Raw genomic sequence first — 13728 nt, forward strand, 5'->3', positions numbered from 1 at the left:
AAAAACATACAGAAAAAATGAACAATATACACACCACCTGAATTCAACAATTGTTAACATTTTACACAATTTGTTTTATCAGTATCTGCCTATAAGTGCATTTAAATTTTTTATTTATTAATTTGCATACAGTAAAATTACTTTATTTTGGATGTACATTTCTATAAATTTTGACAGACGTATCATCATATAACGACCATCAGGATATAGACTAGTCCCCTCACCCCAAAAATGTCCTGTGTAGTCAAACCCCGCCCCCCCCAATCCCAGGCAATACACAGACCTACTCTCCACTCCCACGGGTCTGTCCCTCCCAGAGCACCATGCACACAGCACACAATCTTCTGAGTCTGGCTTCTTTCACTTAGCAAAACGCACTGAAGACGAATCCACGTTGTTATGTGTATCAATTAGGAATCAGATTTTAAATGAAAAAAGGTTATTAGCTTAGAAAACCTTAAGAATATTGGCAGGTAGATCTTTTTGATTATTCTTTTGGATCAGGTACTCAAGAGGTAAATGAGAAGTCAATTAAATGCAATTTTTCTACATATTTCAAATATATTATCAATGAAGAAACAAAAACAATCTTTTATATTATCTTTATTCTTAAAGGCAACAAAACTCTATTTTTAGGACACCGTGACCTGAGGCAGGAAATTATTTAATTGAACTATTCATTACACTAAGTTTCTGTTCTCTGACTATGAAACAATGAGATAAAAGTTTCCATACAGCATGGTCACTGCTAAAGAATGAAATACAATTCCTACCTGATCATCATCTTCTACAACCACCAGGGTTAATTTATTCTTCTTAAAATCCAATCTGGTTATCTTGGGCCTATAATAATATGGGAATAACAGGTAGATTACAAATAAATGCCTTCTAAATTAAAAAAAGACTGTTTTTACTTCAAGCACATTTAATCATCTAACTTCTGAATTGAAAACTGATGAGCGTAAAAAACGATCTGCTTTGCTCATTCAAAAAGCCTCCAATCAAAAAAAAAAAAAAAACAGGAGAACAGAACATATATATATATTTCCAAACCAGTATCTCTGGCGAAACTATACAGGTGCATATATCAGACATTAACCATGTTAAGGAGAACAGAACATGAAGAAATCCTCATGTATTTCAGAGGCCCCAGCTCTGGTGCAGAGCTTCTCCAGGCCCAGGAAACAGACTCCTTGTTAGAGCAGCAACACAGGGACTGGACATAGGAAAGAAAAAGCATAAAGGAAAAACCAAGTACTGGTTACGGCCTACGGCTCTATTTTCCACAGCAACTGCGCTTTGAGAAAATGCAACTTTAACATTTAAAGGTCTACACAGCAAAAAACCCTCAGTTTATGGCCAATTTTCCTGAGACAATTCTATCTCCTTGCCTGTACTAAAATCCTAACCCACCTGCCATATCTGAACTTTGTATTTCTATGAACAATGTGACTCTCATTCCCACTCATTTTAAAATATAACTTATGTAAACTCTAACTGTAAGACATAACTCGTTTACAAGAGCTATACTGAACAGTAAGTAAATAATAACAAACAAGTAAATAAACAGGAGGAAGAGGAGAACAGAAGCTAGCATTTACCCATGTAACAAATACTTAACATACTGTTGTTGTGTGGGGCTGAGTCAATTGTGACTCATCACAACCCTACAGGAGAGAGCGGAACTGCCCCACAGAGTTCCTTAGGTGGTCACCTTTATAGGAACTTACTGCCTGCCAGGTCTTTCTCCTGGGAAGCCACTGGTATCTACAAACTGGCGACATTTCAGCTCCTTTTGGGTATTAGTGAGCACTTAACCCCTGCACCACCAGGGCTCCTTAACCCCAAAGGTGGAGACCTTTTACATACCTAATACCCACAAAGTGCCAGGTACTATTCCAAGTGCTTTACATGCGCTAACTCAATTCTCACAACAATTTTATGTGGTGATACAGTAGATGTTTCCTTTGTCTGTCTGAAGGCAATCTCTGTCCATAAAGTAAGTTCCATCTGCCCAAAGGGCAAGCTATTAAGGAATTAACACTCCAGGAGTGGGTAGAAAAAATAACCCAGCTTCCTTACCCATTAAACAAGCAAACAAAACCATAACCCATTGCCACGGAGTCAATTCCAATTCATGGTGACCCTGTATGTTACAGAGTAAGACTGTTGTACAGGGTATTCTGAGCTGTAATCTTTACAGAAGCAGGCTGGCACGCCTTTCTTCCGCGGTTCCACCAGGTGGGTTAGAGCAGCCACCCTTTAGGTTAGTAGACAAGTGCAAGCCATTTGTGCCAACCTGGGACCTTTTCCTCAACAATTAAGGTACAATTATAAAGGTGATCCACTCAAGTCTCTCAGAAAGTCCCCAGCAGGGACACCTAGCCGCAAAAATAAGATGGAATACTATCTTCAAATATCTGAGGGGAATAATTTTCAACCTAAAGCTCCATTCTCAGTCCAATTATCAATGAAGTATAAGAGAAGAACAAAGGCATTTTAAGGAATCCAAAGATTCTAAAAGTTTACCACCTACACCCTTATCTTAAGCCGTTACTTGAGAATACATACCAAAAAACAAAAGAAAACTTGAGAAAAGGACACAAGGTCCTAGGTGAGAAAACAGGAAAGGGACGCCCCAAGATGAAATCTGTGTAACAGTGTGGCAAGCAAACGGTTCACAATGGAACATTTAATGCAACCACAGAAAAGAGAAGACAAAGACAGGTAATTTAAACATATGTATGGGGTGTGCCCATTAAGGTTTTCACTGGCCAATTCCCCCCCTCCCGCCACCCTGGAAGTCGATAACCAGGTCCTTCTTCCTGGTCTCAGTCTAGAAGCCGAAACCTGTCCACCATAGGTGACCCTGCTGGTGTTTGATGTATCAGTGGCACAGCTTCCAGTATCATAGCAACATGCAAACCATCACAGTATGACAAACTCACAGGCGAGTGGTGCCAAAGGCCCCTTTAAAATGTTAAAAAGCAATGGTGTCACTTCGAGGACTAAGGTGCACCCTGACCCAAGCTACGGTGTTTTTAATTGCCTCAAATGTATGCGAAAGCTGGACAATGAGTAAGGACGACTAAAGAACTGAAGCCTTTGGATTATGGTATTGGTGAAGAATAATGAACATACCATGGACTGCCAAAAGATTGAACAAATCTGCCTTGGAAGAAGTACAGTCAGAATGCTCCTGAGAAGCAAGGATGGTGAGACTTTGTCTCTCATACTTTGGATATGTTATCAGGAGGGACCAGTCCTTGGAGAAGGACATCATGCTTGGGAAGTACAGGGTTGGTCAGCGAAAAAGAGAAAGACTCTCAGTGAGATGGGCTGGCACAGTGGCTACAACGATGGGCTCGCACATTGCAACAATTGTGAGGACTGTGCAGGGCGGCAGTGTTTCGCTGTGTTGTACACGGGTTGCTTTGAGTGGGAACTGACTTGACGGCACCTGACAACACCAACCGGGCTATGGCAGGAGGCAGCTGCTTTTCTTTTCAGGCTTTTCAAAATTATTTGATTTCAAAACTCTCGTTTATGTATCATCTTGATACGAATGTTTTTACTCATTAAAAAAAACAGTAAGTGTCTGGCATTAACTCTGCTTACCAAAAAAATAAGCCAATTTTGGTCTCTCCTTCAAAAACAAGGACTCCTGTTGGAGTTAGTCCCAAGCTGTAGTCATTCCCGTCTCTAGCCTAATTTAGGGAGAAAAAATTGGTTACTTTTATCTGCATAAAAGTTTCACATTTTCACACAACTATTCAGTTTTATTTTTACACAGAATAAAATTAATAATATAGATATTTTCAAGAATTAGAGTATCCAAAATAACTTTTCTCCAGAAAATACACCCATATACTTTTAGTTCTATCAATGAAACATTTTAGTTTTAAAGTAAATCTTCACTCACGGTGGGCAATTAATACTCCCAAGACAAAGAAAGCTCTTCTCAGATCCTTCCCATGTTGTATTAACCACCTGAATCACAAAATTTTATAAAAGACTGCCTTTCTGGGAAAAGGTAGCTAGTTAAAACTAGAAATGACTTAAATCACTATCCCAAGCAGTTCTGCAGTTTACCAAACCCCTCTCAAACTACGCACTTTCACCTCTGCTCCCTAAGTTGGTTTTATTTTAACAGCGCTTACTCTGACCTTAAGGGATAAAAAGTAATATAACTTTCAAGTGAAAAGAATAGAAAGTGGTTTTAAAAAAATTTTTTTTTTTTTTAACATTTCTCACAACTGGAAAAAAAAGTCAACTTAAAAGCACTAGCATACCTTTCTCTGGGATTTTGCTTGTTTCTCCTCCTCCTTAAAATTAACCTTTCTGTGGGATTCTAACCATTCCGTATTTTACAGAAGAGTCTCAATCTTTTTACCCACACATCCAAAGTACCCAACGCTAGGCTACGCAAACTACAGGGAAAGCATATGAAAAAATGGCTAGTGAAAAATCCCACAGTCACCCTGAGTCTCAAAGGAATTGGAAAAGAAACAGTACCCAAACACAGGGCTTACCTTGACCACATGCATGTCAACCCCATACATTTCTAGCCATTTGGCTTTATTCAGATAATTGGTTTCAGCTTGTGCTGGTGTCTGACCTCTGAAATTTAAAAAGATAGTAATTTTTTAGATAACAACATATATAAAATATATATATAAAAAATTCTACACCAAGGATAGGAACAGAGGAAAACAAATTTGAAATAACTATTGTCGTGATGTTAAAGAAAGTGTGATCAAATGCCAAGTACCTGTATTCTTTCCATTTCTCAAAAATAGCCAGCTCCATCTCTTCAGTCTGAATGGGCACAAACCTGAACTCAGATACAAGTTCAGGACTATGCTCAGCAAGATCATAGTCACCAAGTTCAGCTACAAACATAAGTTTCACAAAGTTATATTTTGTTAGTACTAATTTCTGCTGAATCCTTCAAAACCCATTTTATACATAAAAATTGCTAAAAAGTTTAGAAAGATTGTTTCTTAACCTATCAGGAATTCATAACACCCAGACAATTCCCCAAAATAAAGCTAGCTTACATTTATGGCCTGTCAATCTATATACACGTATCACGTATTTGTCATTGGTTTTTTTTGTTTTTTTTTCTTATTGTATTTTAGGTGAACTTTTAAGGTGGTGTATTTTTAATTAAATGTCTTTCTCTTAATTTATTCCCTGAGTGGTGCAACACTTAACTGACTCGGTTACTAGGCTGCTAACCAAAAGGCTGGCCATTGGACCCCATCCAGAGTTGCCTGGGAAGAAAGGCCTGTGCCCTACTTCCGAAATAGCAGCCACTGAAAATTCTGTAGGATACAGTCCTACTCTAACACAACAAGGCTGCCATGAGTTGAAATCAACTCAGCGGAACTTGGTTTTTCTTAATTTAGTCACGTTTTATTGTGTTTCACTTTTGAAAACCTCTTTCTAGTTTCCATAAAGAAATACCTTCTGACCTTACAAAGAATAAATAAAAATTTTAAGCAATCCTGAAAAACAACTGCATTGAAAATCCTATGAAGCGTTCTACTTTGCACACATGGGGTTACCATGAGCTGGAATCAACTAAAAGCAACTAAAGCCAACAACATTAAGTATCTAACTAATACGCATAGAACATAACACTATGTATCATTATAAGATATAGTACCTGTCTTCCTGGAATTTAAAATTAATTCTAAATAAATAATTGAAAGAAAAACAACTAGGAAAATTGGAAAGGGGTAGCAGGAAAAGAACTGGATAACACTAAACACTCACCTGTGATATGTGGGTTCAGAGGGAAAGGGCAAACAGCAATTCTAACTTTCTATACTTTTGACATTTTTCTTTAATAAAATGTTATTTTATTAAAAAATTATTTTCATTTTGATGAGAAAAACCCAGTTGGGGAGTAAGAATACATGAGAACTAGCCTGAGATAAGTAATAATAATAATGGTCATAGCTCATGACTTGCTGAGCACCTGCTCTACCACTGGACATGTGACAGACATAAGGTCATTTAATGTCACACCCACCCTGGAAAACAAGTATTATCACGTCCATTTTATCACTTAGGAAACTGTTCTTCTGTCTGAATCACTGTTTTTCAGAAACCAAATCAGCTACATAATGTTATTCAGGATACATACATACTGAAATAGTACAGAAAAACTGACCTTGAAAGTATTTTAAAAAAAAAAAGCTCATAAAGAAAAATTACTCTGATATAAAATATGTATCGTACGTGAAAAACCAGGAGCTCACTTTACGAAGATGAGAGCAATACTTTAGACCTTAAGAATTAGTAGGACTGGGTAAACTATTACACTTAAGACATAGCATGAAATCTGGAGGAATTATAAAAACAAAGGTGCCATGGATGGAAGTGAAAGTAGGAAAGAGTCGTTATTTGGGATGAATTACGGTAAGTAGGGATATGAGAGAGCAGAGTCCCATGTATGAATCAAAAATAAGTATTTATTGAGCATATGTACGTCTAACTGTTTTTACTAAAATACACAAATACATATAAAAGTCCTATTTTCAAGAAGCACATACTTTGGCCTGTATGAAACCTACATAATGAAGCACAGACAGAATACACAAAGCAATAACAAACAGTGTAACACAGATAATGAAAACGACAGCTTTTCAGCAGATCTAATCATTTTTAGAATTAACAACCTCATACAGGAAATAAGGAAATGTAAAAAGTATGCTTGCAAAAAAACTATGAGTGCAATTACATACTTCCGATCATTACAATGCTAGAGGCATATCATTTCCAAGGGGAGTCTCTAGAGGACATTCTGTAGATGAAAACGTAAGTTTTACATCTGGAGACAGACTTGATGGAGGTAAGTAGATAGTAATTTACATTAGTGGCAAAATTTTAGGAGTACAGAAATTTCCTCCAATTACCAATGCCTACATCAACAGAAAAATATGCCTTCATAAATACTGGAAGCACAAAATAAGCAAAAAATACTACTTATCCTAACACCTAAAAAGTTAGCCTTATTATTATCTATATAATGGTACGTAAATATTATTAGAGGGGCTGGGGACAACTGTGGAATCACCAAAAACCTTTAAAATATTACCATCTAGGTAATCGATAAATATAATTTTCCTTCTAGTATATATGGATACCCCAATGAAAATATTTTTCATTTGGTAAACAGGGACTGAAATGATACAGTATTCTTTTATATTATCAATTTTTTACAAGAAAAACCTACATTTAACAATATTTGATCAATTTAACAAGGTACAAAAGAGTGAGTTTTTCATTAGTCTTTATTTATTGGAAAATAGGGGTTTTTTTTTTAGTTCCTGAAATAAACACCAGGAATTTTAAAATACATTCTAAGTATTTTTCATTAATGCATTTTTAGAAATAAGGCTAAAGAAAGCAAACCATCTGGCTATAGCAATAATTCACTCACGTATCACTGCATTCTTTTCAAAGAAAGAAAATTAGCTGAAGGTTCAGTTGTAACATTTATTGAATTACCAAGTAGACTGCAATTTTTATTTGAAAAAACTATACATGGAAAGGAAGGAAAAAATGAAACGGAATAAAAAGAAGGCATGTTCTAAAACAAGCCAAAGAGCTGGATATTGATACAAGTTAGTTTAGATGAACACAGTTTTGTTTCTTTCCTCGTTCATTACTTTGAACCTTCTAAATTCCTTAACTAAAATGGGTACACACACAAGGATCATGCTTTAGTCTTAATCTTAACAGTCAAGATAAGAAATGCTTACCTTGCAGATTATATGCCGCCAACTGAACTGCTGTATCAAAGGGACATTCTAATCTGAGAGCAAAACAGAACTTGTTAGACTAGTCAACTTTACAACCTTCATTTTAAGAAAAATGGAAATAACACATACTTTAAGTTAACCATTTGGTATTCGTAATTAACTAGGAATTTATTTTCAGCCACCCAAGAAAATGTGCAGTTCACCTCAAATAATTAATACTCACTTTCCACTGAGAATATCTTGTTTTAACTGAAGAACAAATAAATACCTAAAAATTAAATACAAGGCACAAATTTAACTAAACGGAACAATACACTGTGAAAAAATAATCCCACCCTTGTATTTCAGGAAAAAACATTCCTAATTATAGAACTTTACCCACGATAAAATCTTTAAAGGAAAAACAACACAAAGAAAAGGGCAATGAACACCAGAAGGACGACAGCATGGCCACAAGATAACAGCAAGGAATAGGAAAGTCACCACAGAGTACAGTTCATCACCCTTACGAGAGACCATTTAAAGCAAATTATTGAGAGTGAGCTTTGTGATCAAATTTAACTTTACTCTGATGACACATCCACCACAGACACGAAGGGACACAGGCATGGATATAACTATGGAAAGTATCTATAATCTCACTGGCAAGGTGTTTAAGAGGAAACCACTCTAAAGGGACCCAATGACTCAACTGTTTCACTTCACGAAATAGTCTGTGTGCATGTGATCATGGATTTGCAATATAAAGTTCATTAATAGGTACCAAGGAGGCAGGACAAAAGAAAACTAAGTGTATGTAACCTACTCGGAGTTTATTCAAGCCTATTCAAACCAAATCAGGATCTAACATTTTTCATTAAATAATGGCATTTCAATAAATAAAGAAAATCAGGAGCCAACATGGATAAATTCCAAGCAGCCAAAGTAGATCTTCTTGAGCATCAATAAATACTATAATGGATTCAAACAACTAATCCTGTTTAAAATCCATGAGTTGATGATGATACTTATAGAACTAACTCCTTACATGGTTCCAGCTGATTTGTCAACAAGGAGGACACTTCATGGACCAAGCAAATGTGTAACCTGGAGTACTGAGGCAATCCTGTGGTGAAGGAATACAGCTGACTCCACTACTCACGGGCAACATTTCTTTAAAATATAAAAGCTGCCTGTGGAGGGTGCTCCAACTTTAGAAGGAAATTCCTGTGTTTAAAAATGTAAATGGCACAAGACTGGATGATTTGACTCTGAGAACGGTGCCTCTAAAACTGAGTTTGATGTTACTCTGGACGTGGAAAACTTGCAGAATATGACCACGTAGTCCAATGTACACCGACTGACTACATCAAGTCTGAACTAGCCTGGTCTGGCAAAGGTAATACCTTGTTCAATTGTGCTGAGACAGCTTTTGTATTGTACTGTAATGTGCGCTGTTCATATAACGTGCCATGTTGGGGGAAAAACGCTGTTTTTACATAAATCAATCAGCATGTGTTATACATACATAAGCCTGGACAAATGCAGCCCTTTTATCTATTCAGTGGGCTTGGATTAAGCCACAACTGGAGTGGCTGGTTGGGAACCCTCCTCCACGCAGGCCTGATCAACCTGCTGGGGACAGTCCTACTAGTTACCCTCATTAAATGCTGCCTCAAATGATGCACAGATATAACACCCACCAGAGTTATGCACCAAACCAGACATGCAGCTCAACGTTCAAAATGGGTGATGGGCATACCAGGACTTGGTACTGCTTTGCTTCTTTTTCTGGCCCCTGATGGGAGCTGGGGTGTGGACTGTTGGCGAAATCGTCTGCCTCTACGCCTAAGTAAAGGCCTTGAGCCCAGAATGTTCTCTGAGAAGTAGGCTGGGAATTGGGTAGCCTTCTCTCTTCCACCAACTTCTTTTTGTCAGGGAGGCATTCCCCTGTTCTGGGCACACAGTAACTTTCCCTCTCTCTTGCACATGCCCAGGCACTATATGGCACCTGGCCAACCCCACTTCTTATCTGTTCCCAGCGAGGAGGGAACGCGGTCTTTCGTGCTATACGGCACAAGAGGGGGAACATGTCAGATTACAAGAGCTGGCCTCAGGTTTAGACTTAAGGGGAAATAGGCTTTGAAAGGCTGAATATGAGCATCTTCACGTGGTCCATCAGTTCACTACAATTTGCTAAGTCATTCTTACGTAAGCCCCTGGCTAGCAGCCACTATTGTCCATCACCACTATACAACTGCTGCCCTCCCACTGTGAGGCACAGAGATCTCCTTTGGTCCTGTGGCTGCTGAGGACTTGCCTCATCTGTAAGTCTCCTTAATAAACTCCCTTGCTGCCCCCCCAAAAACGAAAAGCCAGTGAGCACAATTCTACTCTGACTCACATGGGGTCGCTATGAGTCAACTGTTTAATCACCTTTGCAGGATGCTAGAGAACTAATCCTTTATTTTGAAAACTGATAAAGGGAAAGATTCATACACTTCAAAAAACACTACCTAGAAAGAAATTCTATTGTCAGGTTTTGTTACCAGGGGCAAGAAATCCATCTCATCAGCTGCCCATAAATTGGGAACAATTCTAAAGACAATCTCCCAACATCTTCAGCTAGCCTCACCAAAACCAACACAATACCTCTGTACAAATGTAGATGGTGGTCTTACCGCGTCAGCTCTTCACGAAGGTTATTTGGTTCTGAGGAATAAAACTTAACTCGAAGATGCAGACAATAAGGCGAACCAACTGACATTAAAAATAAAAAAGGAAAAAAAAAGCTTTAGTTTTTTATTTCACTATCTAAATAATAAGAATTTTCAGCCTCAGCCAGTAAATTTGTCAAAAATTTAGTGAAGAAGCAGGGACAGAGGATAGTAGGTTATTGTGTCATTATTTCAGGTTAGTTTGTAAAAAGATCAATTAGTAGATTTTTAAATGCACTGACCATCTTATAGTACTATCACACTCATCTGTCTACCCTCCCAAGAACAGAAAGCTTTAAGTTAATTCTAGCTCAGGACCAAATACATCACGTGAAAAAGCCTTGACTGTGTAATTTAACAGCCCTGAAAACTGGCAGAGCTGTATTTCTTAAGAGCACTGAGGAATGCCTATGTTATTAATTGCTTAGGGCAAATTCTCCCACACACTTTGAAATTCACTTCAGCTAATTCACTAACCTCTATATTCTTGGCTCCACTATTTTGTGAAGACAGGAGTTAGCTGCCCTGAAAATCTGATACTACACAGGACAAGCTGGATTACGGACTAGATACACATTCCCCGACTACTGTTAGTAATAATACATTTTATGCAAATTGCCTTCATTTAATTGTTTTTAATTACAAAACATTGTATCACCAAAGTCTTACAATATTATCTAGAGCAGAGCAGATGCTAAACAGAAGCCAAACGGGAAAATTTCCGCACAACTAATTACTAAATAAACGCTAGGCATTTCATGTGAAGTCAGCGCCATCTGCAAGCTGCAAGCCTGTTTCCTGAAACAAGGCACGTGAATCTAGATTAGCATGAAGCACATACGGCTTTCAGAGTGGGGCACTGTATTAGAATGAAATTGTCTTTGGAAAGCAAAGATGCTAAAAAATTCACCTGAAACATGATTCTTATGCCCTTAATAATAGGAATCAGAGTCTCCAGTACATTCCATTTCAAATTTTTTCAACTTACTTTTTACTTGCTTTCTGATGCTCTTTGTACCATCCAACCAATGCTGAAAACAAAAACAAAAATTCAGTGCTAAGCAGATGATACAACTTTTAAATTTTTATTACCGAAAGTTATTTTTCATCATGTTTTTGTTGATAACCACGACAAAATAGTTTTATAAGAGAAAACAAAAACGAGTGAGTGTGAGAGAGACTTATTATCTGCCCAATAACCACAGGAAGCTTACAATCAGAAAAAGACCTGAAATCAGATATGTGATTTCTTAAAATATTTCTTTCTGTTCCCTCAGTAACAAAGATGATATTCGAAATTTAGATTCTTCGTTCTCCTCATTATTCCCAAATAAATGACTTTTGCAAAGCTGTTAAAATTAAATAGAAGAAAATTATCATATTTCAGTGCCTGCTTCACTGTTTCAGTAAAAATATAAAATTTATTAGATCATAAATAATCGGGTGAAATAACAAGGTCGCCTAAATTTTACAAAATAGATACTACTCAGAAATAGTACTCTTTGAAAAAATCTGTAGGATAAAATCCTATCCTTCCCATAACCATGGCCCTGCCTATGAAATAAAAAGTCTTCGCTTTACAAACAAAAAATGTTAGCATTGTGACTTGCAGACCTCCAGGTAAAGAGTAATAATAGCCTTTTGATTTATGTAACCTCTTCACTCTGAAATGTCCATGACACAAACAGAACCAAAAACCAATCTCAGATAGTTCCACTGATAAACCGTCCCAACTCTCCCTCATTAGGAATCCCTTTACACCACACCAAGCCCTAACAGTGACAGCACTCACGGAACTAAGATACACGACTGCGCACTTTCCAACATGCTTACAACTCCAAACACCTAAAATGAAAGAGTGCTTTTGTGCTAACTAGCTCACAGAGTCAAGGAATCCAGTCTCAGAAATCTAGACAGGCAAAAAGTGGGTAAAGAGACAGCACTGTTAAAACAGACTTTTAACTACAGCAGTCGCCCCTTATCCACAGGGGATACGTTCCAAGACCCCCAAAGGAAGCCTGAAACCGCGGACAGTACTGAACCCCATATGTACTATGTTTTTTCCTATACGTACATATATACCTATGATAAAGTTGAATTTATAAATTAGGCACAGTAAGAGATTAACAATAATAACTAATGATAAAACAGAAGTATTTTGTGGCTTCTCTTTGGCATATCCGAATTGCCGGCATCACTACTCTTGCACTTTGGGACCATTAATAAGGAAAATAAGGGTGCCCTGAACACAACCCATGCAGACTGCAGCTGACCATGGGTAACTGAAACCACGGAGGGCGAAACCATGCATAAGGAGGGGGCTACTGTATTTTTTTTTTTATGGCCAATTATTTGCCTAGCCTCTTCCCTTCCAAGATCCAAAAAGTGAAATTCACAAAACTACCAGTGTGCCAGCTGAGTAACTCTGAGCACTGAAAATGGGATGTTCAGCAAACATTCTAAAAGGCAATTAAATACTGTGCAGTATTTTCTCTGGAGTCCAAGTGTGTAGCTATTAGTCAGCCATCTCTTTTAATAAACCTAGATGGACATCCATTTTTTTTTTAAATAATATTTTATTGCCTTTTCAGTGAAGGTTTACACAACCCTTCAGGTTTCCATTCAACAATTGCTACATAAATCTTTCAGTGACATTGTTTACATTCTTCACAACGTGTGAACATTCTCCGTATTGCCATTCTGGTTGGTCCAATTCCATTAAAACCCTTTTATGACCATTGGCCAAAACGGCATGCCAGCCACATTTTATGCCTCTGGACCTAGGGGTAAGGCATTATTCCAGTTCTAACGCATTGAGGGTGAAGGTGGGTCCCTTCTGAAACGCCTGAGGCTCAACAGACTGGAGCAGAAGCCTCACTGCTGTGCAGGTTGCATATTCTATCATGTGATGCCTCCTGGGTGTGCTAGTTTTATATACTTTATTATGTGAGCCACTCTGTTACTTAGCTTAAAGGTGACCTCAGGGGCTAGTTCTGGTTCAAGGATGAAGAGTACCTCATGGCAATAGCCTTGGGGAGTCCTCCAGTCTCAACCAGTCAAGTCTGATTTTTTGTTTTGTTTTAGTCATTTGAGGTTCTGCTCTACGCTTTCCTCCCATTGTACCAGGGTCCACACTTTCCTCCCACTGTAGCAGGGTCCATCTCTTGTGGCCCTGATCAGAACTGCTGGTGGTGGTAGCTCGGCACCAGCTAGGACTTCTGGTTTTGAAGCAGATGAGGCCATGGTTCATGTAGGCT

The 13728-nt window shown here is 37.9% G+C and overlaps 1 protein-coding gene across 11 annotated transcripts in view; it reads right to left on the reverse strand.

Annotated features, from left to right (window-relative positions):
- EPB41L5 (erythrocyte membrane protein band 4.1 like 5) overlaps nucleotides 1-13728 on the reverse strand; it is a 221259-nt gene that overhangs the window by 137462 nt on the left and 70069 nt on the right. For all 11 annotated transcript variants that reach the window (XR_007518074.1, XR_007518075.1, XR_007518078.1 and 8 more), the window contains exons 4-11: nucleotides 11460-11502; nucleotides 10436-10514; nucleotides 7999-8043; nucleotides 7776-7828; nucleotides 4772-4892; nucleotides 4533-4620; nucleotides 3619-3707; nucleotides 774-843 (exon numbers count right to left, since the gene is read on the reverse strand). Coding sequence is in view for 7 of the 11 variants with exons in the window: in XM_049889155.1 (XP_049745112.1) it covers nucleotides 774-843; nucleotides 3619-3707; nucleotides 4533-4620; nucleotides 4772-4892; nucleotides 7776-7828; nucleotides 7999-8043; nucleotides 10436-10514; nucleotides 11460-11502 (588 nt within the window). In the remaining 4 variants the exon portion in view is untranslated. The remainder of the gene's footprint in view (nucleotides 1-773; nucleotides 844-3618; nucleotides 3708-4532; nucleotides 4621-4771; nucleotides 4893-7775; nucleotides 7829-7998; nucleotides 8044-10435; nucleotides 10515-11459; nucleotides 11503-13728) is intronic.

Source organism: Elephas maximus, chromosome 6 (genome assembly GCF_024166365.1).
Source record: "Elephas maximus indicus isolate mEleMax1 chromosome 6, mEleMax1 primary haplotype, whole genome shotgun sequence".
Classification (NCBI taxonomy): Eukaryota; Metazoa; Chordata; class Mammalia; order Proboscidea; family Elephantidae; genus Elephas; species Elephas maximus.